The 27579-nt window shown below is 57.7% G+C and overlaps 1 protein-coding gene across 3 annotated transcripts; it reads right to left on the minus strand.

The window, feature by feature from the left end:
• Positions 1–324: 324 nt before the first annotated feature.
• TSPAN33 (tetraspanin 33) lies at positions 325–27579 on the minus strand. 3 transcript variants are annotated; one of them, XM_075925441.2, is made up of 8 exons: positions 27414–27579; positions 13927–13984; positions 12473–12600; positions 11443–11517; positions 10905–11000; positions 9790–9918; positions 3483–3644; positions 325–2356 (listed from the first exon to the last, which is right to left on the minus strand). In XM_075925441.2, the coding sequence occupies exons 1-8, from the start codon at positions 27462–27464 to the stop codon at positions 2255–2257; spliced, it is 801 nt and encodes a 266-aa protein (XP_075781556.2). In that variant the 5' UTR covers positions 27465–27579; the 3' UTR covers positions 325–2254. The 3 variants fall into 3 exon arrangements, with proteins under 3 accessions (XP_075781556.2, XP_075781553.2, XP_089634208.1); XM_075925438.2 differs by having other exon boundaries at positions 27375–27579; XM_089778082.1 differs by lacking the exon at positions 27414–27579 and adding an exon at positions 27320–27352.

Raw genomic sequence — 27579 nt, forward strand, 5'->3', positions numbered from 1 at the left:
CCCGTAGACTTCAGATGCCCCTGCTCCAAAGAGCACAGAGCTCCCCGCTCCTTGAAGGGAAGGAAAATCTGCAGTAGCAATATAGGGCCCATGACCCAGCTGAGCTGGTCTGATTCCATCCAGCAGGGGGCAGGAGTGTGTGCAAACACACACACAGACATTTTATTTCAGGGCTGGTGCCGCATGGAGAATCATAGAACACTAGAACGGGAAGAGACCTCGAGAGGGCATCAAGTCCAGTCCCCTGCCCTCACGACAGGCCCAAGCACGGACTAGCTCCTCCCTGATAGATGTCTAACTCCAGAAAACCAAACTCACTCCTGCCAGAGCCCAATCTGCTTTGATTCTCCGCAGCAGCAAAGGGAAAACATCACAGTGGAGTTAATTTCACAGACAAAGCGAGAACCCGCGTGTTACAAGCGCCCCAAAACATTTCGTCCCTGCCGATCCCTCCCTTTGGGCAGCGTTCCGATACGGAGATGGGCATGTCCCCAGAGGACGCTCTCAGCTTCTGCGTGCGAGGAGGAGATGCTGCCTCTTGTGGGCAGGACAGCACGTGCGCAGACGTCCACTCCCAAAGGCAGCACCGATCGCGTGGTCTTGCTTTCCACCTGGGTGCTGCACCAGGGCGCACGCTACCCGAGCGTGATTGGCAGAGGGGAAAGGATGGGGAGACCTTCCTTTGGCACCGGCCCCCGTCCAGGATAAGCTACCCACGGGCATGGGACCGTGGCCCTCATCTCATCTGACCTCCTGCCAGGCACAGGCTGGAGAATTCCACCAAACGATGCCTGCATGGGGCCCGTAATGTGTGGTTCAAAGGGGACGTCTTTTAGAAAGCCACCGAGCCCGGATGGTGAATCCGCTCCACCCCAGAGGACGCTATTCCACTGGCTCATTACCGGCGCCGGTGAAAACGTGCACCGTATTTAACGATGCCAACTCCCGGCCCCTGGATCTTGTTCCACCTTTGCTGGCGAGGAGCCTTCCAGGGGCAAGTATCTTCCCCCCCCACGCAGGCAACTAGCTAATCTGCCAGCGGCTGGGATGCAGCAAACCCTCCGGTTCATTCGTAGTCTTAGGCGTGACCTGGCGGGTTCCCCAGCAAACCCAGCCGAGGCTGATAACCGCAACCCTCCACTCCCGCTATGCCTGCCTGCCTCACAGCCCCGCCTCACCCCACGGTGGGCATCTTCTCGCAGACCGCTTTGGACCGACACAGGCTGGCTGATTGGTGGGAGGGGTAAAGAGGGCTCCCAATTCACTGCTTGAGGAGCTCCGCTTCAGTCCCTTCCCACGGCCAAGCCCCGCAGGCGACGGCACACTCCGACTGGACCTGGGGCAGCCAGCGCACCCGCCGGTCTTTGGTTGTGTCCACTTGTCTGGAGAGTCCAGAGCCAGGAGTCACGCGGACCTCTGGCTAGACAACTAACCCACCGCCTGAGGGCTCTCCTGAGCCGCTGCTGTCTGCTCCGGGGCCCTGCTTTCAGGAAACTCGGCCTCAAGGGAGGTTTCATCATCTCCACGGCGACCCAGCAGTGTGTCCCAGGGATACCCGCCCTGCCAGGAAATGCGGAGAGTGTCCCGGCCCTCACAGCCTGGGGAAGGACTGGAGGGCCTAGTGGTTAGAGGCTTCACAGCCCCTGCTTCGGAGTCTGCCCCCTTCCCCCTAGCCTCCAGATCCGATTCGCAGCCTGGTGTTTGGCAACAAGTTACATCCTCTGCCCTCCCCCCCGCTACGTTTAAGCCAGAGAAGCATCCGTGAAGCTCAGCGCAGGATCCTGGCTGTCTGGCGTCATTCCCATCTGGATGCCGGGAGCTGGCCCAGGGACTGGGGGAAGGAAGCTGGCGAGGCCCCCTCTCTGTGCTCCAGGACCACCAAGCAGGAAAGCAGCTTGTGCCTGCATCAGACCCCCAACCCCTCCCCTCTGGCCTCCTTTCGGTACCCGCCAGCCCAGTGCGAATGCGCCACGGTGGCTCAAGGCAATTCCCCAGAGCTGGGAAACATTTTGCTCTTTCCCCCTCTTTAAAAGAGACCCTGCCAAAAAAAGGCTCCTGAGACAGCTGGGACGAGGCTATGGACGATGCTTCACACGGCTGCCGAGGGAGGGGGGTCTCTTCTGCTCCTGTGGGGGGATCCCCACTTTTAGCCCCTGCAGGGCAGGGGGAAGCAATACAGTGCAGGTCTCTTCATGCTGGAAACGTGCAGCGCCAGCGGGAAAGCCTCGCTCCTCTTGGGGCGGGGAGGGGGGGGTCAGTACCAAGGATCCGCTTGGTGCCGCTGATTGTAGACTTGCAGCTTGATCTGGTCTCGGATCTGGTTGATGAGGATCTGGGAGAGCAGGATTCCCACCAGCTGCAAGGAGAGGAGAGAGCCACAGGCTGAAGGCACCCCAAGGGCGTTCGCGGCTGCAACCAGGAGCGGCTGACATCCCCGCTGGCCAATCAGCGCACCCCTCTCCTGCAGCTCAGCCAATCAGAGCACGGTTGCCGAGTGACACGCGCACGGCTTCCAGGAGAGCATCCTTTGTTCACCCGTGGTACCCGGGAGAGACGCTCGCTGGAGCTGGAAAGGGGACAGCGGCCGGCAAGGGCTCCCAGCAACTCGGCCGATCCTGCCCCGGGCTCCCCGTGCACAGCTCTGGTGGATGCCACATCCCAGCAGGCTGGTGCGATCCTGACACACAGAGCCAAAACGGGCCCCGAATCGGCACCCGGGAAACAATTCTGCCCCACTCCTGCCCCAGAGGGCGCTAGCATGGGCCATGGCGAGGGGGCTTCCTAAACACCCAGCAGGGATCCTTCTCTAGGGATCAGTGGGTCCATCGCATAAGCCAGGCCCTGCCCCATCCTGGGTCAGGGGGCTGGCATAGGCTAGGCAGGGGAGGGTACAGCCTCCCCAAACAGCCAGCCTGGCCCCGCCCACACTCCGCCCCCAGTACACCTGCTGTAGGCGTTCTAGGGGCGGAGTGTTGCTCCCTGTGCTTTGGGGACAGGGAGGCTAGGACCGTGTGCAGACTGGGGGGCGTGGCCTGGGTAGAAGGGGCGGGGCTAGAAGCCTGCCTCCCCCAGCCCTTCCTTCACCCACGGCCCATGGAGGCTGGTGACCTGGGGGGGAGTAATTCACCCCTCCCGTTCTGAATGCTGCTAGCTTGCCAGATCCACCACTACCGTGTGTGTGTGTGGTGGGGGGGGAGTGCACTCGTGTGTGCGTGCGCGCACACACACACACACGGCAGGCTGCTGCCCCTCCCCCCCCCCCCCCCCCGAGATCTAAGGGACCCACTCCCTTGGTCCAGCTGACGACCCTGGCTCCAGATACCCCTGCAGGGCTATGCGAGGCAGGGTGAGAGCACGCACAGCCAGCTGGGACTTCCTTGGTCCCCTTCGGCCAGAGCCACCGGGCACCGACCCCCCGGTCTGAAGGCAGAGGGCTGCCCCTCCGGCCCAGGCGAGGCCCCTCTGGGACAGGCAGGAGCTACCTGGGGAATGGCCAAGCCGAGCGCGATGCCCCCCAGCAGGAAGAGGTTGCTGTGGATCCAGTTCACCAGCTTGTCGATGCAGCCGTTGGGGTAGATGAACTCGCTGGCCTCCAGGTAGTTCATGGCTTGCATGCCCTGGCCGCACATGGTGTTGATGACGGCCTGTGGAGAAGCACAAGGGCAGGTGAGAGCGAGCTGGGGGCCGAGGGACGTGGCCTCACCTCACGCCGGCAAGTCGCTCCGGCGCCCCTGTGCCAGGTCGTCCCGAGCCGCTGTCCGATGGCACATGGGACACGGCCCTGCTTCCTCTGCCAGTGGGGCCTCGTTAACGCCAGCTGACCTGGCATATTGGGGGGCATTAGGGGGAGCATGGCCAGCAGATCTAGGGACGTGATTACTCCCTTTTACTCAGCTCTGGTGAGGCCACATCTGGAGTATTGTGTCCAGTTCTGGGCCCCCCCTACAGAAAGGACGTGGACGCATTGGAGAGGGTCTGGCGGAGGGTGACCAAAATGAGGGGGCTGGAGCACATGACCTACAAGGAGAGGCTGAGGGATTTGGGCTTGTTTAGTCTGCAGAAGAGAAGAGTGAGGGGGGATTTGACAGCAGCCTTCAACTTCCTGAAGGGAGGTTCCAGAGAGGATGGAGAGAGGCTGTTCTCAGTGGGGGCAGATGGCAGAACGAGGAGCAATGGTCTCAAGTTGCAGTGGGGGAAGGTCTAGGTGGGATATTAGGAAAACTGATTTCCCTAGGAGTGTGGGGAAGCCCTGGGCTGGGTTCCCTGGGGAGGGGGGTGGAATCTCCGTCCCTAGAGGTGTTTAAGTCCCAGTTTGACCAAGCCCTGGCTGGGCTGATTGAGTTGGGGTTGGTCCCGTTTTGGGCAGGGGGCTGGAGCCCTGGGATTCTAGGATTCCATGCTCTGTACGCTCACTCCCCTAACCCCCAGCCCCAATTCCCCCACCCCCAGAGCGGCTGGACTCCACAGCTCGCCTCCTCACCTGGAGAGCTGCCGGGCCGTCGCCTAGACCATCGCTTGCGGCGTCTAGGAGACCAGGCTGCCGGGCACTACTCCCCGGGCGAGCCAGCCCCAGGGGGCCCTGCCGTATGGGGAGCGGCTTTGCCACCCCCTGCACGTCCGCGGGGCACCGGCCGACACGCGCCGCACACGGGACTCCTTTTCCACCCAGCAACGGCAGCGCAGGGCTCTCCCAGGTGGGAGAGGCGGGGGCAGAGGGAAGGGGTAGGATCGCATCTCCAGCGCGGCCCCATCTCCCTGACCCACCCGGAGACAGTGGGACCGGTACCCCCCCAAGTCCCAGCCTGCCTGTGACTGGTGAACTCAGGAAACCCCCGAATCAGCCCCTCTTTGTCCCCCAGGTCCGTGACCGGATCCCCCTTTTCCCCATGCTCCACCCCAGCCCCTCTCCCTCAGCCTTCTGTGGGTGTCAGAGGCTGGGGGCTGCCCCATGCCACCTGGCCTCCCAGCATCGGGGCCAGCGCCACCCACCAGCTCTCTAGGGCAGGCTGGGGGCACTACCCTGGGGCAAGGGCAGTGGCAGGAGGGGGCTTGGGCAGGGGCTAACAGTGGCCACGGGGTGGGAGGGGGCTGTGGCAGTACCACGGGGCAGGGGCTAACAGCGGCCACGGGGTGGGAGGGGGCTGTGGCAGGACCACGGGGCAGGGGCTAACAGCGGCCACGGGGCGGGAGGGGGCTGTGGCAGGACCACGGGGCAGGGGCTAACAGCGGCCACGGGGCGGGAGGGGGCTGTGGCAGGACCACGGGGCAGGGGCTAACAGCGGCCACGGGGCGGGAGGGGGCTGTGGCAGGACCACGGGGCAGGGGCTAACAGCGGCCACGGGGTAGGAGGGGGCTGTGGCAGGACCACGGGGCAGGGGCTAACAGCGGCCACGGGGTAGGAGGGGGCTGTGGCAGGACCACGGGGCAGGGGCTAACAGCGGCCACGGGGCGGGAGGGGGCTGTGGCAGGACCACGGGGCAGGGGCTAACAGCGGCCACGGGGCGGGAGGGGGCTGTGGCAGGACCACGGGGCAGGGGCTAACAGCGGCCACGGGGTGGGAGGGGGCTGTGGCAGGACCACGGGGCAGGGGCTAACAGCGGCCATGGGTGGTGGCTGGGCTCCGGTGGGCAAAAAGGGGAGCGTCTTGGCTGGAAGATGGACTGGATGGGGAGAACTTGCCTCCCCAGCCCACGGGGTTACCCACTGCCCATGGCTAGGGCCCAGAAACAAACTAGAGCCGCTCAGCCATGGGGGGCAGGGCCCATCTGAACGGGCTGCCCCAGCCACCCCGCCTCGAGGGAGGAGAATTAGCAGAGTCCCAGAGAGCATCACCAGCCCTCCCCCCCCCGTCTCGGCTGATGGAACTTCCCTCCCAGCCAGCACAGAGACCCCCCCCCCTCCACCCCAGCAATGGCTCCAGCCTGGCTCACTAGAGCCGGAGGAGTCGCTGGGCTAGGAGCGCCCCCTAGTGGCCTGAAGATTCACTCAGCTGCAAAGGTCACTAAAGCACAGGGATCAATCCCATGGGGGAGATGAATCCTAGACCGGGAAGGGACCTCGTGAGGTTCAGGCCCCTGCGCTCACGGCAGGACCAAGTATTACACAGACCAACCCCAACAGGTGTCTGTCCAACCTGCTCTTAAAAATCTCCAGTGATGGAGACTCCACAACCGCCCTGGGCAATTGATTCCAGTGTTTCACCACCGGGACAGGCAGGAAGTTTTTCCTAAAGTCCAACCTAAACCTCTCTTGCTGCAATTTAAGCCCATTGCTTCTTGTTCTATCCTCAGAGGTTAAGGAAAGCCGTTTTTCTCCCTCCCTTTTAGGTACTTGAGGGGAAAAAACAAAACAAAACAAAAATCTTATGTCCCCTTTCAGTTTCCTATTCTCTAGAAAAAAAACCCACAATTTTTTTGTGTCTTGCCTCTGAGGTCATGTTGTCTAGACCTTTCATCATTTTTGGTGCTCTTCTCTGGACCTTCTCCAATTTCTCCACATCTTTCCTGAAATACAGTGCCCTGAACTGGACACAGTACTCCAACTGAGGCCTAACCAGCGCAGAATAGAGCGGAAGAATGACTTCTCATGTCTTGCTCACAACACGCCTGTTAATGCATCCCAGAATCATGTTTGATTTTTTTGCAACTGTCTCACACTGTTGACTCATATTTAGCTTGTGGTCCACTATGACCCCTAGATTCCCTTCTGCAGTACCCTTCCTAGACAGTCACTTCCCATTCTGTATTTGTGACACGGATTGTTCCTTCCTAAGTGGAGCACTTTGCATTTGTCCTTATTGAATTTCAGCCTACTGACTTCAGACCATTTCTCCTGTTTGTCCAGATCATTCTGAATTTTAATCCTACCTTCCAAAGCAACCCTTCCAACTTGGTATCTTCTGCAAACTTGAGACGTGTACTCTCTGTGCCATTATCTAAACCACTTACGAAGATACTGAATAGAACTGGACCCAGAACTGATCCCTATGGGACCCCAGTACCATCTAGCATGACTGGGAACCACTGATGATTGCTCTCTGGGAACAGCTTTCCAATCAGTTATTCACCCACCTTAGAGTTGCTTCCATCTAGGTTGTATTTCCCTAGTTTGTTCATGAGGTGGTCACCAGAGACAGTATCAAAAGCCTTACTAAAGTCTAAAAAAAAGTCTCAGAGGACTAGCCCTGTTTCTGTAACTTTAAAAAAAACAATGCATGGTCCTGTAGCACCTTAGGGTATGTCTACACTAGCCCCCTAGTTTGAACTAGGGAGGCTAATGAAGCATACCGAAATTGCAAATCAAGCGCGGGATTTAAATATCCCGCGCTTGATTTGCATGTTCCCGGCCGATCGCCATATTTGAAACATACAAGCCCGAACTAACTGCCCACGTCTACACGCAGCAGGGAAACGGGCATTTGGAATAAGACTTTATTCTGAACTACCTGTTAAACCTCATTCCAGCAGGAATAACAGGTAGTTCAGAATAAAGCCTTATTCCAAACGCCCGTTTCCCTGCCGCATATAGACGCGGGCAGTAAGTTCGGGCTTGTAAGTTTCAAACATGGCGATCGGCCGGGAACATGCAAATCAAGCACGGGATATTTAAATCCCGAGCTTGATTTGCAATTTCGGTATGCTTCATTAGCCTCCCTAGTTTGAACTAGGGGGCTAGTGTCGACATACCCTTAGAGACTAACAAATATAAATATATATATATATAGGGTCATGAGCTTTTGTGGGCAAAACCCACTTCCTCAGACGAGTGGACAACAAAGGTGAAATGGACACGTCGGATCTCAGAAATGGTAATATACAAAAGCCCACAGGAGCACATTATAACCTACCTGGACGCTCATTAATAGATTTAAAAGTGGCCATTCTTCTACAAAGGAATTTCAGGAGACAACTACAGAGATAAACTGCTGAACTGGCTGTCATGTCAAATTTGATACTCTCTCTCTCATGGCTTGAGCAAAGACACGAACTGGATGGGCCGTTATATTCAACACCCAAATGACATCAAAAGCTAAGTATGGAACACTTCCTGACCACCCAATTAGCCTCAATAGCACCAGCACTGCCATTGACAGGTTTTTTTCCCCTCCCTTTCCCTGTATAATTGGAGGTTCCCTCTTTTTTTCCTCTACTTGTCATATATTTGTTAAGTATCAGAGGGGTAGCCGTGTTAGTCTGGATCTGCAAATGCAACAAGGAGTCCTGTGGCACCTTATAGACTAACAGATTTATTGAGGCATAAGCTTTTGTGGGCAAAGACCCACTTTGTCAGATGCATGTCTGTTCGTTAGTTTGCATGTTTATTTGTTAGTTTCTCAGGGCTGGTCTATGCTAGGACTTGAGTCCAAAATAACTCTCCCAAAGTCAAATTTGTAAGTGATGCATCCACACGACCAAACCCATTATTTTAGAATAAGGAGCCGTGGAATTTGAACTCCGTAGTCCTGCTTTTTATGAGGAATAACGCTCTTCCCGAACTCGTAAGACCGAAATAACGGCTGTGTGGATGCTCTGGTGCCACTAATTGGAACTAATTGGCCTCTGGGAGGCATCCTGCAGATCCCCAGGCCTCTGAGTCCAAAATAGCGGGTCCACATTCTCATAGACTCATAGACTTTAAGGTCAGAAGGGACCATAATGATCATCTAGTCTGACCCCCTGCACAGTGCAGGCCACAGAATCTCTCCCACCCCTCCTAGAATAATCCTCTCACCTATATCTCAGATATTGAAACCTTCCAATACTTTGAAGACCCCAAGATGCAGAGAATCCTCCAGCTGTGATCTGTGCCCCATGCTACAGAGGAAGGCGAAAAACCTCCAGGGCCTCTGCCAATCTACCCTGGAGGAAAATTCCTTCCCGACCCCAAATATGGCGATCAGCTAAACCCTGAGCATGTGGGTAAGACTCACCAGCCAGACACCCAGAAAGTTCTCTATAGTAACTCCTATCACATTAACAGAGCCTGCCTTGGACTACATTCGATTTTTCCCTGTAGAGAGGACACGGAAGTTCGAATGTGTTAAATCGGGTGCCCAGAAGTCAAATTTAGTAAATTCAAAATAATCTCCTAGCGCAGACAGGGCCTAAGGTGCTGCAGGATTACTTGTTGTTTTACTAAAGTCTAGATATACCACATCTACCACTTTCCCCCATCCACAAGGCTGGTTACCCCATCAAAGAAAGCTATTAGAAAGGTTGGACATGAGTTGCTCTTGACAGATTCATGCTGGCTGTTACTTAATCACCTTATTATCTTCTAGGAGTTTGCAAATTGAAGGCTGATTGGTTTGCTCCATTATCGTCCTGGGTACTGAAGCTCTGGAATTCCCCAGGTGGTCCTGACTTCTCTTTTTCTGAATGGCGCAGGGCATGTGGCGGAGGAGTCCAATATTTTGGCTGCACAAGAGCGTCAGCCCAGGACCCAACAGTCAAGAAGCCTCCTGGGCCAGCTGGGAGGACGCAGCCTCTCAACCGGACCTTTGAAGCGGACCATCCACCAGCAGGGAGAAGGGGGGTGTTGGGAGCCCGGCAGAAGGAGCCAGAGCACAGCTGGGCATGGGACAAAGCAGGGAGGTGGCTGAGCATTGAAGGGATTCTGCCCTCTGGCAGCCAAACTGGGCTCAGCCACAGCGAGCTCCCCTCCATTATAACTTCTGGGCAGTTTTACCCATCCCCAGCTCTCCGGCTTAGAGTCTTCCTTGGGCCTGGGTAGAGGGAGGGGCCCCAACTTGAGGGTGGTGAGAAGAGGTCCTGTTCCGGCTGCTCTTACCTGGTCGGCAGCGTGCAGGCAGCAAGAATAAGGCACGGAACAGCGCTCCCGGCTGGGGTTGTCAGCAGTGCAGTTGAAATACATGTTTTGGGACCAGTCCTTGTAGGAGACACCCCCACAGCAACTGAACTGTAATGAGACAGCCCAGGTCAAAGAGGGCTGGCGGGCAGGGGAGGGGAAACGGGGCAGATCTCAAAAAAGCATCTTTAAAAAAGAAGCTAGGTCACTTCGAAGGGGGGGGTTTAAAGGTTTTAGTAGGTCCTACATAAACAACAGCTTAAGGGCTGGAGAATGAAAAACAAATACATTACTCCCCCCGGAGAAGGAAGCTGAAGAGTCGGTTTGTAATGTGGCTTTACGCGTGTTACAGGTGACAACGTGGGCAAAAGGAGAAGCCAGGGAATGGCAAAGAAAGCGGGATCGTATTTCTCCGCCGCTCGCCCTCCGCCTAACTCCGCCATCTCCAATCTGACTTTTCTAATGAACTAGAGACAGCAGTGAAAGTGGGAGGACAGGGCTGCGGGAGACAAAGGGTTAATAAGGGTCCGTGCAGCGGGTGGGGGCCTAATGAAACCCCAGATGTGCAACGCCAGCTTGGTCCAGGGACCAAGACAAAAATCATTCGTGCATATGGTATGCACGAGAGTTCGGCGAGCACCGGCGACTAGCACTATTACTGGACTCACAGTGGGAGGGGGTGTGGTCTCTGAAGGCTCCGCCCTCCCAAAGGAAGTTGGGGGTGGGGTCCACAAGGAAGCAGGAGGATGTGGAACCCGTGATGGGGAAGCAGATTGCTCCCTGCTCTGGGGAGGGACGCCGGGGGGGGCAGATCGTGGTCACGTGGAGATGGCGAAGAGAAAGATCACGTTCCAGGCTTTGAAAGGGAATTTGGGTCCACAGGCAGGAGAGGAGATTTCAAGGAGGTTTTAAAGAGAGGGGAACCGTGTGAGAGTTTGGAGAGCCATCTCACCAGCCTGGCCAAGGACCGGCCGTCCCTCGATGGGGCGGGCAGACCCAGTCCTCCCCATCCCAGAGGAGGCCAGAGAGCTTGCCCGGAGCAGTCACCCCATAGGAGGCCGGAGGCCACGTGCATGGCCCCTGGCGACTGGACTCACCTCCTTCTGGCCGAAGTCGATGAGGTTCTGCAGGTCCAGGTCGTCCCGGTAATGCACGATGGCGTTGTTGATGATCTCGCTCACCTTCCCGCGTGCCTGGGGGACGAACGCCGAGAGGTCGCCAGGGAGATGTCCCCTCCTCCCCAGGTACTCGCCCGCCCCTTGCTACTGGAGCATCCGAGCGCCTCCCTCCCTCCCAGCTGCCTGACGGGCGGGCGCCACCCACCACCTGGCTCCAACGAGCTGCGCCCACGTTCCTGAATCGCAGGCCGGCAGCCTCGCCCAGGCCCATCCTGCCCCACCATTGCCCCGCCACTGCGGGGAGGAACCTCCAGGAAACCGGAACGCTGGCCACTGACAAAGCCAACGAGGGCAGAGACCAAACCTCGGCGCTGAAGGGAAGAAATCCGGTCTGTGCTCCCAGGCAGTTCCCGGCCCAGTCATGGCTGGTCCCTGCTGTTATGCAGGGGCGTCCTCCGCCCCCCCACTCAAAAGAAGGGTGCTCACCCCAGCTGTTTGGTGAACCTCGGGTCCTTACCTTATCCGAGAAGACAAAGCCCAGCACTCCAGCTGCCAGCTGCAGCAGGAAGATGATGGTCAAGCAGATTGAGAACTGCCGGGGAGGGAAAACAGCGGTCAGCAAATTGCCACGGAGGAGGCAAAGAAAGACAACACCCCTTAGAGCCCCAGTTGTGTCGTTGTGACTCCAGCGGGGATGCTTGATGCTGCCAAGTCACAGGGCAGCAGGACTCCGGGCCTGTCGTGTTACGTGGTCTTTTCACAGACTCTTACCCACTGATGGCTTCACCCAGCACGGAAATGCAGCCACTTCTGGGGAGGAGTTGCGCCGTTGTCTCCCAATACCCAGAGCACTGGGATGGGAAGAGAGACACCGCTGCTTTTCGAAGCTGCCGGGGGAGGCCGAGGGGCAGGGTGGAGTTAACACCCCGTTCGTGCAAACGAGGCGGTAGGATCTTTACCGTTCCCAAGTGCTCAGACCGCGGGCGTGACATCTCGCCTGGAAAGACGGCACCTCTTGGAGCACTGCGCTGGGTCGCTGGTCCAGGGCCGAATCAGACCGAACCCACCTCGTGGATTTACTACGCTGCTCTACAGCATTGTCCGCATCCCAGCTAGCAAACACCTAGCTACAGCTCTCCGCGGTGGAACTACAGGCAGTCCTACCACTCTCTACCGATCTCCTGAGTCTGTTCTTCCCTGGCTATGGGCAGCTGCTACCCACCCGCATCCAATCAGCTGGAAGGAACGGGAAATTCTGCGTCTGTGCAATTACGTGGAAAAGGTCTCTTCCCCTCGGAGGCACACGGTTAAGGATCTACGGTGGCGCAGAAGTTCCCCAGCTCCAGCCACTAGAGGGCACCACACTCAGCAGGGCTGGGTGCCAGCAAATTTCACACCCTTGGGTGGGGGATGGAAACAGGAGACAGAGCAGAGAGACCCCCCCCCCCCCGAATCCCCACGGCTGCCCAAGTAGGCAGTGAGGGTCCCCAATCTTGGCAATAACCCCCAAGAGGGTCCCCTCCGCCCCAGAGCCGGGGCCCCCTCACCGTCTGCAGCAGGCAGATGTTCTCACGCAGGGAGCCGATGCAGCCGCAGAAGGTGATCAGGAACATCAGGACGCCGACCACCATGAGCAGGATGGCAGGATCCACCGCCAGGCAGGCCATGGCCGCCTCTGCCAGGCATGGGGGAGCACAGAGCCGTTAGTCCAGCTGCCTCCCCTCCCCCCCGCTAGGAAAGGACCCAGAAGGAGACGGCTCTATGGGGTGGGGCGGTGGGAAGTCTCCTTTGGGACCCCAGCCTCTCTCATTGTCCTGTCCCCCCCCACCACATCCCTGCAACAGCCCCCAGCCTGGGTCCAGCTAGCCACTCAAGATCGTCTCACCAGGACAGGAGGGGGCCGGCAGCGACCCCTGGGGAGGGCAGAGTCAGAGCCGGGCGTGAGCAGGGGGGCCGGGTGTCCGGTTGGAACCGGGCAGGCCTGGAGTTGAGCTCTCCGTGCGGGACAGAAATGGAGACAATGGGATCGAGACAATGGGAACGGCAGGGATTTCCCGAGGACGATGGAACGTCGGTCAGGATGGAAGGTCCCGTGTGTCCCGTCTTTTTGTTGAAACCGTCTGGCAACCCCAGGCCTGAGCCAGACGGGGGCCCAGCTCATCTCCTGGCTCGGGGAGACCCTGGGACGTTCAGGGCCCATGTTGCAGCCAGGCTCCTGCCCCACCCTGGGTCCCTCCTTGCCCCCCCGGAGCATCTGGGGGCGAAAGTCCCCATGGAGGGCCCTGCCCACTGCCCTTTGCCCCAGGAGCTGGGGGTCTCGTTAGCCCCTCTCCCCAGTGGCTGCAGCAGAGGGAGGCGGGGAGGGAGGCGCCTGGCCCAGGCGGGTTGGGAGCCGGCTGCGGGACACTGATGGGCCCGTCTCCTCCCTTCCATCCCAGCTCAGCACAGCCCTCACTAGGGAGCTTGGGGCCCAGCCGGGACTGTCCCTCAGGGGTCCAGCCGAGGATACCGGCCAGCTGGGGAGGGGCTTGGCCGCTCTGCCCACTGCTGCTGCACCAGAGGTAAGGCACCCCGCTGGGCCCCGGGCCCCGAGCGCTGACACAGACCAGGGGCCCTGCTGGAATGTCGCCCCCAGGCCCAGGCGGCTGAAACCCCACCCGGCTGCAAGAGCAGAGGGCTATTTGGCAATGGACAACGGCCCCAGGCCTGTGATATGGGCCAGGGGCCCGGTGCGTGTGGGAGGGGATGTGACTCAGCACCGCTGGACAGGGGCAGCAGCGTCCCCCCTCCCGCCCCAGCAGCTGACGGCGTTGGGGGCGACAGGCCAGCAATAGGCCACACTCCCCCACTGCGGGCCTCAGCCCCCCTCAGCGAGTTCCCCAGGCTCGGTTCTCCTCCCCGCCCCCTCCTGCTTCCAGGGCAGCCGGTCTCCGGGGTCCTACCCCTGGGGAGAGCGAGCCCAGAGCTCCCGCCCGGACCCCGCAGCAGACCTGCCGCTCACCCGCATGCTTCATCAGCCTGGCGTAGATGCCCACAGCCACCATCACCATGGAGATCATCTGTGAAGGCAGGATGTGGAGATTCAGAGCCAGCTGCCGGCTCGGCACATCAGCCCGGACAGGCTGTGTCCTTAAGGGAGGAGGGGTACCAGGGTGTGTGTGTGCCAGAGGGCTCAGGGGATCGGCAATAGGGTACAGAGCCTTGCTCCCCACATGCGGACCTCATCAAGCCCTGGTCGGCCCCACCAAGGCTGACCGGCCTCTCCCCACCTGAGGGGTGCTTGGGGTCTTGCTAAGCAGCATGAATCAGGCCCAGGGGTAGTCTGCTGGGTGTCCTTGAGCGAGTCACTTGGTGCCTCAGTTTCCCTTTGCCAGCAGGGCTCAGGATACTGAGCCTCACCGTGCCCAGTCCCCGCAGGACGAAGATCCACAGAGCACGTCGCCGTGGCAGGGGACTGACTGCACCCCTTTCCCACACCGATGGGGGGTCCAAGTGGGGCTGAGGGCAGCACGCCAAGAAAATGTCATTCTCTTCTCTGCAGGGCAGGGACTTCAGCTTGCAGGGCCAGGCGCGAGCTCCGGATTCCCCCGCCAAGAATCAATGCCCGGAGGGACACTTTGCAGCCAGCCATTGGGGCGCGTGTCATATACCCCGCAGGGCCACATACATACACCCTGCCCTCTCCTGCCCAGGGACGCCACGCCCGGCTGGCCCAGCAGCGTTTTGAACAATGACGTGGAGCAGAAGTGGATTCTTTCTGCTCCTCTGGCTGTGTGTGAGGTTTGCCGCTGCTTTGCAACAAGAAGAGAATCCATGCCCGGGGGAGGAGATCGTCCCAGTCCCGTGTGTAGCGAGGCAGGAGCAAACCCAGTGGGGGAACCCGGGACCCCCTGTGGCTGGCAAAGGGGAAGCTGGTAACCGGCAGGTGGTTTGCAGCTCCGGCACCAAATGCCCTGCAAAAGGAAGCTCAGAACCAAGATTGGCCTCTCTGGCCCCGGGGGAGAAGCGCTGGGAACAAGAAGCAATCACGTGCACAGCACTGTCCAAACACGAGCCTGCTTCCTGGAAAGAGAGAAACTGAGGCTCAGGAGTGAAGCCGCTTGCTCACAGCCGGCACCTGGGGCAGAGCCGTGAATCAAGTCCAGGAGTCCCTGACCAGGACTCAGTCCCGACTGCACAGCCCCTGCCGGGATTTTCAGCGTTCTAAAGCTTCCTTCACTTGGATCTCACAGGGGACAAATAAAGTAGCATTAAAAACCCGTGGCAGGCCCAGGCCAGCTGCCACAGGTTTGGACTAAGGGGCTGTTTAGGAGTTTATCTTGTTCTTTTTTTTAAACTGATATAGCTTTGGCCTTCATAACATACTCCGGCAAGGAGTTCCACAGGTTGACCATGAATAGTGTGAAGATCGACTTCCTTGTGTTTGTTTTAAACCTGCTGCCTATTAATTCCATTTGGTGACTCCCTACTTTTGGGCTGTGTCTAGACTGGCAAGTTTTTCTGCAAAAGCAAGTGCTTTTGCAGAAAAACTTGCCAGCTGTCTACACTGGCTACTTGAATTTCTGCAAGAGCACTGATGCGCTCGTGTAAGAAATCAGTGCTTCTTGCGGAAATACTATGCTGCTCCCGTTCGGGCAAAAGTCCCTTTTACGCAAAGCTTTTGCGCAAAAGGGCCAGTGTAGACAGCTGAGATTTGTTTTGTGCAAAAAAGCATCTAGACAGGCACGGACGCTTTTCTGCAAAAAGTGCTTTTGTGGAAAAGCATCCGTGCCAATCTAGACGCTCTTTTCTGCAAATGCTTTTCACGGAAAACTTTTCCGTGAAAAGCATTTGCGGAAAATCATGCCAGTCTAGACGTAGCCCTTGTGTTACAGACGGGAGTAAACACCACTTCCTTATCTGCTTTCTCCATCCCAGTATTAACCTCTCTCATATTCCCCCCCGTTAGTTGTCTCTTTTCCAAGCTGAAAAGTCCCAATCTTATTAATTTTTCCTCATATGAAAGCCATTCCAAGTTTCTGTGGCACTTCTCTGATTCTTTTCCATTTCAATGTATCTTTTCTGAAAAGAGGCAACCACAGCTGCATGCAGTATTCAAGATGTGGGTGTACCATGGATTTAGAGAGGGAAAACGATATTTTCGGTCTTACTTTCTAACCCTTTCTTAATGAGTCTCAGCATGGTTTGGTTTTTTGGACTTCAGCTGCACGTCGAGAGGCTGTTTTCAGAGAACTCGCCACAATTTCGTTCTTGAGTGGTAACGGCTAATCTGTTCGTATAGTTGGGATTGTGGTTTCCAATGTGCATTTCTTTGCATTCATCAGCAGTGAATTTCATCTGCCCTTTTGTTCCCCAGTCACCCAGTTTTGTGAGATTCGTCTGAAGCTCTTTGCTTGGGACTTATCTGAAAATGTTGCCACCTCACTGTTTACCCCTTTTTCCAGATCATTTATGAATGCGCTAAGACTGGTTCCAGTACAGATTGGGGATGTGAAAGGTTAACCAGTAAGCCTCACCCTTACTGGGTGAGGCTTACTGGTTCCAGTTAAGCAGTGGGGGCTGGAGCAGCTCTTCCCCTACTGCAGGCAGGTGGCTGCTCCAGCCTCATGGGACCTGCCGCAGACACGGGCTGTTGTTCCGGCCTGGGCATGTTGCAGGCAGGGGTGGCTCCAACTTGTGGTGGGGGGACAATTCCAGCACACCCACCCCCACTACCTCAGCAGGGACTCGCCCAGGGGTGGGCAATAACTTTGGATGGGGGAGCCACTCCAAGATTTTCTTCCAGGATATGAATGGAGGAGGTGTGGGGTCTGGGATGGAGGTTGGGTGCAGAAGGGAGTTTGGGGGAAGGACACAGTTGTGTCCCGGGGCACTGGACTGGGGTGCAGGGGGTTGGATTGTGACCGAGGGAAAGGAATTGGGGGCATGCTTGTACCTGCAGGGTCAGGGGCAATCACAGCCCTTCGCAGCCTCACTTTCTTGGTCAGCATTGAGGGCTGGGGATGGGGGTGGGGTGGCTTGCTTCCCAGAGGAGCCTGCGTGTCAGTCCATCCACCCCAACACACCCCGGCTCCTCAGGACTCCGCGAGGGTTTGGAGTGAAAACCAAGCGGCAGAGGCAGGACCCGACACGGGTCCCATTTGCCTCGCAAGCCCAGATGCAGAAGGCTCCATGCACGGGAGAGGAGAGACCTGCAGCAGCTACTGGGGCCGTCAGCAAAGCCTGGGGCCATTTTAGTGGCTGGAGCAAAGCAGCCACTGTCAAATACGTCCCTTCCGCCCCCCCCAAGCGGTCACCATCGTCCCCCTGGGGCCGGTCTTCTCACCAGCATCTCCCCACCCATGCAACAGCTCTGGCCTCTTCCCATTGCACTCACCTGGGCATGGCTAGATGGGCAGTGGCCCCATCTCTCCCGCAGCGGGCAGCTCCCCCGGCATAGTGAGCGCGCCCCTGGCCTTGCAGTTCACTCCCTAGGCTACACTCTGCTGCTCGCATCTCCCCAGAGGACAGGCTGGGTCCAAAGGCCGGAGCATCTCTGGGTCACTCATCCTGCTGGCCGCCAGCCTTGTGCTGGAACCAGCGCCGCCGTGTCCAGCCGTGCCGCCGGGTGGGCAGGAGCCGAGCACCGAGGCCCTCGGGCGGCCGTACACGAGCGGTAGAGCTTTCCGGGGGGGGGGGGGGGGGGGGGTTGGGTCTAAGGCGGAGTTAGGAGGCTAACAGGTTTTTCGGGAGGGGGGGAGAGGGGGAGGAGTTAGACTACTCCAGGGCAAACAGCTACCTTGCCCCAGGTGCTGACTTGTTTTTACCCTGTGAATGCTCCACCCCTGCTTTGAGGCCCCGCCCCTTCCCACACCTGCTCTGAAGCCCCGCCCGCACTCCACCCCTGCTCTGAGGCCCCGCCCCTTCCCACACCTGCTCTGAAGCCCCGCCCGCACTCCACCCCTGCTTTGAGGCCCCGCCCCTTCCCACACCTGCTCTGAAGCCCCGCCCGCACTCCACCCCTGCTCTGAGGCCCCGCCCCTTCCCACACCTGCTCTGAGGCCCCGCCCCTTCCCACACCTGCTCTGAGGCCCCGCCCTCACTCTACCCCTGCTCTGAGCCCCGCCCCTTCCCACACCTGCTCTGAAGCCCCGCCCTCACTCTACCCCTGCTCTGAGCCCCGCCCCTTCCCACACCTGCTCTGAAGCCCCGCCCTCACTCCACCCCTGCTCTGAAGCCCCACCCTCACTCTACCCCTGCTCTGAAGCCCCGCCCCTTCTCCTCCCAAGGCCCCACCCTCACCCCACCCCTGTTCCACCCCCCTGCACACCCCCCCACCCGCTCCTCTCCACCCTGCTTGTGCCCAGGAACACCCCAAGTCCGTGTCTATGTCCCAAGCTATGTTTTGCTGCTGCTTCTGAACACAGCCAGGAAATAAAGGAACCACCTCTGGTATTTACATGTCAAAGGGGACACCCCGTGTTAAACATTAACCCAGCATTTTAAATACCTTTTCTTGCTTGAGCTCAGCCCTGGGTACGGCCCAGAAGACGGATGGGGTCGCTGCCTGGAGGCGATGGAGCCGCTGCACAACTGTGGGCCTACCACCACCCCTCCCCACCCTTCCCTCGCCCATTTAGCTAGTAAGCTCTTCAGCACCGAAGTTGCCCCTACCACACGGGCACCCAGCACCTGCCAGAACGCAGCCTCCATCTTGCCTGGGGCCACTGGGCAATCAGGAAATTATTTGTCAGAGTCGTGGACATTTTTCTATTGGCCGTAGGCTTGGTACGGACTTAAAACCTTACGTTTTTACACACGTTTATGTAAAATAGAGAGATCCAACGGCAACTCTTGGCTTCAGTCTCATGTGAACTGCGGCTAGGGCAGGAGAGGAGAGAGAATTTTTACACAGCCTACCTGCTCTCTGCTGTTCTGCACCTCAGCTGTCTGCTTTGGTGGCTCTCCTACCTGAGTATCCCCCATCAGCTAGAGGGGGAAGTCTCTTCTGCCTCCTACCCTGCCCAGTGTACCCCACTTGCACCTCCGTGGCCTGTACGCCTGGGACACACAGTTGCTACCAAGCCCTCTGCTCCTTTAAGTTGCCATAGAAACCCCACTAGTTCGGTGTGACTGCACCCCGGAGAGGTTTTGGCACGTGGCTCAGGCTGGTTGAGCCGAGTTTGCCTTCGCATTAGCCACATCTGCGCAGCATGGCTCGCCTCTCTGGGCGCCAAATAGACACGGACGAACCTGCCGCAGCCTTCGCTTACAGACCTGGGGCCTTCAAATCCAGGAGCCCGACCTTGGATTTCTGTTCTGCCTACGCAGCAGCCGTGGCACCCGGCCTGCAGCCAGAGCCGTCGCGCCCGGCCCACACGGAAACCGGGCTTGCGCCGCACACGCTTGCAGGGCGCCGGGGCGCGACGCGTGCAGTTAGGAATGTTCCACGCCGCTGAAGCTGGGGACTGCGTCCGAGGCAAAGAGAACACCTGGGTTTCACGCTTCGTTTGTGACTTCCCAGGAGAAGCAGTCGACTGCAAAAGCCACGGAGAGGGAAAAAAAAAATGCAGAGCCCCACGTGCCACCTTTTCTTGATCATCACACCCACGAGGCCAAGGGCTCCCCAAACGCCAGTCACTTCCTACACAAGTCACGCTGCGGGCGGTGTCTGCACCCCTAAAACCACCCTGCTGCCTTCATCCACATCCCTTTAGCAGCCCCCGCAGCTAACCCTGTGCAGTGCCGTCCTGGGACACACGGGGGTTAAAACGCCAGTGACGCCGCTGCACCAGGCTGGGGAGGTGAATGTTTAACCAGTAAACCTCACTCTTAATGGGTTAACTGGTGGGAGCTGCTCCAGCCCTAGAAGGAGCCACAGGAGGGGTGTTCCAGCCCAGCAGGGGGCAGCAGACCATATCCAGGCTGGAGCGACCCCCGCTCCGATCTCCCCACTTTAATCAGTTAACCAATTAAACAATGTGTTTAACTAGTTAACCAATTAAATGGGATTTTACATCCCTACACCAGACCCACTCCCCATCCCAACACAGCAGGGAAATGACCTGCACCAAGGCCCACAGAAATCCCGACTCCCCTGGAGTGATGCAAAGCTGCACCCGGGAAAAGCGACAATATTTCAATGGAGAAAGTGAATAAGGAAAAGTCATTTACTTGTTCCCGTAACATAAGAACTCGGGGGTCACCAAATGAAATGAATAGGCAGCAGGTTTAAAACAAACAAAAGGAAGTTTTTCTTCACTCAGCACACAGTCAACCTGTGGAACTCCTTGCCAGAGGATGTTGTGAAGACCAGGACTTTAACAAGGCTCAAAAAAGATAACTAGATACATTCATGGAGGTTAGGTCCACCAATGGCTATTAGCCAGGATGGGTACGGATGGTGTTCTTAGCCTTTCCTTGTCAGAGGCTGGAAATGGGTGACAAGGGAGGGATCACGTGATAATTCCCTGTTCTGTTCACTCCCTCTGGGACACCTGGTGCTGGCCACTGTTGGCAGACAGGACACTGGGCTAGATGGACCTTTGGTCTGACCCAGAATGGCCCTTTTTATGTATGTAAATGGCTCTCCTCCACCCAGCCCGTGCACTGAGTTCCGGACGATCGCCTGTGTGAATGCTCCAATTCAGACTTGGAGGAGCGATGGATCACACACATCAAGCAAGCGGCAGGTGGGGCAGAGGGATCAGCTCCCAAGCCTGAACAGCTGACATCTGCCAGTGTGTGGTGACACCCCCGCTGCACGGGGGCCATCCGCAGCCCTTCCCTTCCTCTGTGGCTGCCTTCAGCCAAACCCAGACATAGCAATGGGGCTCATAGCCACCGCTGGCCCATGCTGTCTCTGGGCTGACAGGCCAGGGAGGGAGAAGCCAGGACACCCCAGGTGCTGGCAGAGGAGTCACCAAACAGCTCCCCCCTCCAAGTCAGGGCCAGGGCCAAAGGGACACACATCAGAGCTGGGCTCTTATGAAATGAATGGAGCTTGTAGCAGCAATGGGAGGGGGGGGGCACTTCACACATTCCCCTATCCAATTTTCCATTTCGGTGCAGAATAAATTTTGTCACGTGCACCAAGGCAAGTGGGTATGTGCACCACCCTATCCTGCCAGTTGTGAGCACTCTGCTAATCCATTGGGCGGCATTTAAATCTCTCCTGGGTGGCTGCCCAAGCGTGCAGCTTACTGGGAACGCTGCTCATATCCCTCCCCCGGACAGACAAGTAGGTTGGGATGTGTAGGCCCCTAGTGGTACACCCCTCTGCTTCCCCTGATTGGCCAGCAGGCACCGACGCTCACATGCATTACATGCACCGAGCGTTACGTGAGCTCAGAAGCCGGGCTGGCTTGGCTGCATCCCTGGAGAGCATGGGACAGGGCTCTGCTCCCCGGGGGAGACTTCCAATGGGGCACAGCGGACCCAGGCTGGCATCTCTCTGCCAGAGAGGAGTAGGCAGCAGAGAAAAGCAAGAGCTGAAAAGGAAAGAGGCCTGGGCAGTTTGAGTCTGGAGCTGTCTCTGCTTGAGGGGCTCAGAGGGGTCCAGCCCTGGGAGCTATTTACACATGTAGCCCGATTTTATCCTCCCTGGTCATCGACCTTCACACTGCCTGCTCCTTGGCTCAGTAGGGCTTGTACAGGGCATGCCTGCCTCTCGCTCTGCAGTCCTCCCGCCCCACAGGAACCAGGACCCTGCCTCAGGGCACCGCCGGCTGCCCGGCACTTCTATGGGGTACCTCTTCCCCACCCCATCGCTGCCTGCCGCAACCCAGCCCCAGAACCCGGGGCCAGGCTGCTGCATCTGCCCAAGGCATATCGGGCGGCCCCGACGCAGAGGGCGTCTGTAAGCCGAGAGCAAAGGAAAACACCAGGCACTAATCTGGAGGCGGCGGAGGGGGAGCGGCAGGCAAGCAAGCACGTCCGGGCTTTCCAAAAGGGCAGCCAGAGCCAGCCAGCCGGCCGAACGGCTCTCCAAAGAGGAAGAGCGCTGATCTGGGGGCGAGAAACGCAGCAGCGGCAGGAGACGGAGAACACTGCGGCGTGGACAGGCCACGCTTCTGCTTGGGAAGGGACGCTGCCCGAAGGGAACGTTTCAAAGCGGGTCGCTCCCGTGGCGAGAGGATTAAAAGCGCAGCCTCTTCGCCAAGCCTGACTGACTGTAGACGCGCTTGGTGCGTATGTAGCACCGACACGCACCCAGGGGGCAGTTTCACGCTACAGGCTGCACTGACGAGCTCCCCCGCACTTGGGGGCACGGGGACGTCTAACTCGGATGCATTTCCTCTTCGTTTCACGCGTGCTTCTCTCCCCTCAGTGACTCACGTTCAGCCCCGTGGAGAGGCCAGGCCTGGCCTATGGTGCCCTAAACTCCCCTATGCTCCAGGGCAAGGCCCCTCCAATTTTTGCTATCCGCATGCGGAATAAATGTTACGTGCACCGCGACAGGTGAAAACCCGGCGCCGACTCCGCACCGGGGCAACTGGCTCGGGTTTGCGGGGCTGGGGCTTGGGATCGGAGACCCCCCCCACCTTCCAGGGTTCCTCAGCCAGGGTTCGGGTGCAAGCTCTCCCCTCTACATTGCTGTGGCTAGCCCTGCTAGGCGAGATCTGCTGCCAGGGGGCTTTTCTTGCATACAGACCCCCCCCCCCCGCAAAGACCTGCTCAGAAAGCAACGACCAAAGGCAAGTCTCCAGGGCCAGGATAGCGGGTTGATTCCCACGCTAGGGTACAGCCTCACGGCTCCCATGGACATCCACAGGATGCTGCGTGCAAGACAATTCTCCCACCTGGCTTTGCTCCTCCAAGTGCTTAACTCTGCAAGGCAGACAGGGACCCGGCTTAGCCCACCCTGCGAAGAGCAGCACCCCGGCTCTCCCCCCAGGGCTCGGTGTGGGTGACAGAAACAGGGAAGTTTTCATACAGGCCCTGAGTTTCACAGGGAACTACCTTCAGGTCCCCGCCACCCCCAGGACACGGAAGAGGCTGGATACAGATGCTTCCCTCTCCTGCTTCTGCATTGCTAGAATTGTATTCGGGTCTTAGAGCAGACCTCCGAGGAGGGCAGCCAGCAGGTCCCTCTGCCCCTTATCCCTGGATGGACTCGGTGGCGGGGAGAAGGGGCAGGCTTTGGCGGGCGTGGGGGTGGGGATTCCAGCTGCACCCCACGCAGAGCTCCCTCCCCAGCCGGGCCGCTCACTGCAAAGCGAGTGTCACCCGCGGCCCTCCACCGCTCCCCGTCCCCTTCCTCCAGGGCCCTGAGCTCCTTACGCTGCTCTGCTCAGCTGCCGCTGGGAGCTATATAAAGGGCTGTAATCTGTATCCCCAGGGTAGGGCGCGCCCTCTCCGCTGGGCGGGCGGAGGGACTGTAATTCCATTAGCAGCCCGGCGGGCAGGGCCTCCACCCCAGGGCAGGGCTCCATGAGGAGTCATTCCAGGCCACGGCCCTGTTCCATCGCTCGCTCCCCCGGCACCTGTGCTGGCTTCCTTCCCGGGAACGCAGGCACCTGCCCGGCCGCTTGGCTTAACCTCTCACCCCACCCAGCCGGATTGAACACCGCTTCCCCCTGGGAGCTTCCTCCCCAGAAATCAACTAAACACAGGCGAGCTGACACGGGGCCAGAGCAGCTCAGCTGCAAAGGGAAGGTAACTGGAGAACGTGCAATTCGCGTCTGTGCAAGGAAGTGCTGGGACACCTGGTTCAGCCTGGCAGGTCTCCACCCCCAGGGACGTTTGGAGGGACACTGGGTCCCCGAGTGGGTGACTCCCTCCTCTCAGCACAATGCTGGGCCAGGAGGTTTTGCAGCCCCCATCCAGGTCTGCAGCGGCCAGCGGGAGCAGGGCTGAGAGAGGCAGCGGGGACGAAAGGTCGTCAGCCCAGACGAAGGTCAAAGACATCAGCACAGGACCGCGCCTTAGGTGCCAAGAAAGGCTCCCAGAACATGCCTTCGCTGCACTCTCATTTCAGGCCGCAGGCTCCCTTTGGCTCAGATCACGCTAACGCGGGGTCTTTAAGGCTGAGGTGTGTGACGAAGTCCCCCTGGCTAGGGCATCAACAAGGCTGAGTCCAGAGCCTTTATCAGAGACCCCCTCGTCCGACCTCCCTGCACCTTTGATCAGAAGAGCCGTCTCTTTCGCAAGGGACAGTTCGTTAAATCCTCAACTTCTCTGGGTGAAACCCCCGTTTTACAGGCAGGAAAAGGGACCAGAGGCAGATGTAAGTGTTGTGTACACTCTCTCTCTCTCTCATTAATACAGCCATCCTGGGAAAACCCCCATCTAGATGCAGGTTGGTGTTTTTTTTTTTTTTTTTTTTTTTTAAATTAGGAGCTATACCATCTCAGAGCTGGAAGGGACCTTGAGAGGTCATTGAGTCCAGTCCCCTACCCTCACAGCAGGACCAAGTACCATCCCCTGGTTTTGCCCCAGGTCTCTAAATGGCCCCCTCAAGGATTGAACTCACAACCCTAGGTTTAGCAAGCCAATGCTCAAACCGCTGAGCTATCCCTTATATTACAGGACGGAGGAAACTTCAGCCATTATACCAGCAAACCCCTTTTAACGTAGGCAAGGCCAGTATGTCCAGGAGCAAAACCGGGAATACAACCGGATTCACAAGTCCCCCAGCTCTGGCCACCGGACAGCAGCCTAGATACTCGCTTTCTGGACCCCTCTTCTGCGACAAGCAGAGGATTCTGCTACGCTGGAAGTACATGGGTCTTTGAGGCAGCTCTTAGCAAGCTACAAGTGACAACCCTTGGAGGTCTGGCTTCCCAGGTGGAGGAGCACTCTAAGGAGCTCAGCAATTAAAGAAAACCTCCCTGGCCAGAGGAGGGTTCGGATGTATCGGGAGACGGACGGGCGACCTAGTGGGGATTTCCAGCTGAGAGTTCATTCTAGGCTGTATGGATGTCGGTTTCACTCTTGTGCTGAGCTGGCCCAAGTCTCTTCAGACACACGAGACCAACCCATGAAACTACCCTATTCGATACCAAGCCCACTTCCTCTTTGGGAGTTCACAGGGAGATAGTAACATCCTCATGTTCAGTGGGGACCAGCCCTGCAGAGGGCAATGCAAAACCAGGGCAGCCGGAGAAAACTAACCGCTCAGGGATCTGGAGGGCTCACGTGAAAGAACATCATAGAATCATAGAGCACTAGAACTGGAAGGGACCCCGAGAGGTCAGAAAGTCCAGCCCCCAGCCCTCATGGCAGGACCCAGCACCACTTACATCAGGGATGGGCAAGATGTGGCCCAGGGGTCGGATCTGGCTCACCTAAAACTTTGATCCAGCCTGCGGACTGTATCTGGCCGCTTTCTATTTATATCTTGCTGCCCATGCCACCGAATTTCCAGGCCTTTTAAATAGCCCCAGCAGCCCCAGGTGGCTGCCAGACAATGCGGTAGCGGCGGGGCCAGGAACCTGAGAGCCCTTTGCTGTGTTTTTAATTCACAGCCGTCAGCCGCAGGGCGAGGCTAATCCTCAGCCCCGCCTCTTTCACCACAGGCCCCACCCCTTCTGGGGGTGGAGCTGGCCCATGACCAGGTACCAAAATTCATTAAGCGGCCCCCTTGTGAAAATTATCACCCACCCCAGATCCATTCCTTCTCAGACACTGTGGGCATTTAGCAAAGATATTCTCTCTGCGGTGATCCATTGCCAACCCCAGTGAGCTCTGAACACCTGGGTAATCTGGACGAGCCTGGGAAGAAAGAGCAAAGCAGCTAAGTGCAAACGATACGCTACTGGCACCGAATTCATTCCACAGCACTGGAAACAGCCAGCCACCTGACAATGCCTCCGGGGCAGGTGTGAGTATACAACCCTAACTTGTAGTCATTCTAAGCTGCTCCAAAAGCACCTTCTTCTTACCCCCAGGCATTACCCCCGCCAGTAAAGCGACAAGAAGTGAAACAGGCAACGTAAACAAGAACAACAGTCGACTTAAAACCGTCCCAAGTAGCAAGTCCACTGTTGCCGTGGGACTATCACATTTTTCCTTTCAAAAGAAAGACTCACTCTCTGGCGTGGGCCTGTCATCCTCAAGAAACCCTCCCCAAAGCAAGGGTGGAAACTGATGGCACATGAATAAAGATCCACGGTGGGTTTAAAAAAATGCTGAGGGGCGTGTGATTTTTAAAGTTAACATCCCTGTGAATTCTACAGACGTTGAAGAGCAACAATATTTTTTCTTAAAAATCCCTTAGAGGTCCTTTTAGTAAAGCAAACAAACGGGAAAAGTGTAAGATAGCCGAACAAGACACCCAGCAGCTAATCAGCTACCCCATCCTACAGCCTCACAGCAGCCAGTCGGGGCCTGTGAAATAGAAAAGCACAGGGCAAGGAACAGAGATGACAGGGGGCCAAGTTTACCTTCAGGTGGTTATCCAAAAGGACAGTACTTCCTGATAGGTTACTACAGCCGGCAGTGGTTGGAAAATCCATGAAGCCCAGCCTCTTTCCAACTACTCCTAGCATACAAGACATTTCCGTCCCATATCTGTCCCCTGATCAATTTTACACACCAGTCAAAGTCTAAGTTTAAATAGGCCCTTTCAGCATAGTGTCATTCACTGTTCTCAACCATGTTGGTCTTCATAAGGGGTATTCATGCTGAATGAGCTGGCATGATCACTAGTAAGTGAACCTCTTTGATATTATTCTGAGAACCACTGATTTCTTAAAGGGATACAGCTGACAACACAGTTTATGGACAAAGTTACCGGGGTGCCCATGTGTCACAGAGGAAGTGGGGGAACTGACAGTTTGAGAAACTGTATTAAAAATAGAGTTTTGTCTTGGGTGTTAATTCACACAGGTTTCATGGATTTTAACAACCCCTGCTGGGAACCCAAACACAACAGCTTCATGCCAAGGAGCAAGAGGTCAGGCAGGAAGGGGACTGGGCAAAGTGAAGCCAGCCCCATGTCACTTGCAGGAGAAATACATTGGAATTGCCCCTTCCTTTTGGTTTTCCTTTCAGCGGCTCAGGGAAGGGTCTTTCCAAGGAATGATTTCTGTCTGGACAGCACCCCTGCAGCCTACAAATATGAAATCACTAGTCAAAATTCACGAATGGGCAAACAGAAAGGGGGGGGGAGAGAAAGAGGGTGGGAGGGGGGGGAGCCAGAGTGCTTCCTCCATGGCATGTATCAAAAGAAACCGCCAGTGTTCCTTAAAGAACCACCAACCCCTGTATTGCAGTGGGAAGAGGACATTCCTTTGGCTAGATACTAGGGGGCCTTTTCCTCCCCCTGCCACCTTACCCCCCCAGATTTTAATTGCCCCCTTCCACACTCCAGATACCCCCCTCCCCTGAGTGACCACCCCCACCATACCCTGGGCACGGCAATGCCCTGGGAGCATGCCCCACTGCCCCCATGCCCTGGGCAGGAGACTCACCCTCCCAACACGTGTCATGCCCCCTCCCCACGCTGTGGCTGTCGCCCCCACGCACCCAGAAGAGCAGGTTGAAGAAGAAGAGCAGGTACTTCACCAGCGGGCTCACGAAGGAGAAATCCTCCCCGGGCGCGCCCCGCCTGGCCATGGCCCCGGGCGCGCCCCGCCCGCTCACTCACTGCCGGGGCCGGAGCCGCCCTGGCCCGCCGCAGCCACCGATCGACCCAGAGCGCCAGCTCCACCAGCTGGCAGAACCCCCGGCT

This window comes from Pelodiscus sinensis, chromosome 1, assembly GCF_052426305.1.
Source record: "Pelodiscus sinensis isolate ZL-2025 chromosome 1, ASM5242630v1, whole genome shotgun sequence".
Taxonomy (NCBI): domain Eukaryota; kingdom Metazoa; phylum Chordata; order Testudines; family Trionychidae; genus Pelodiscus; species Pelodiscus sinensis.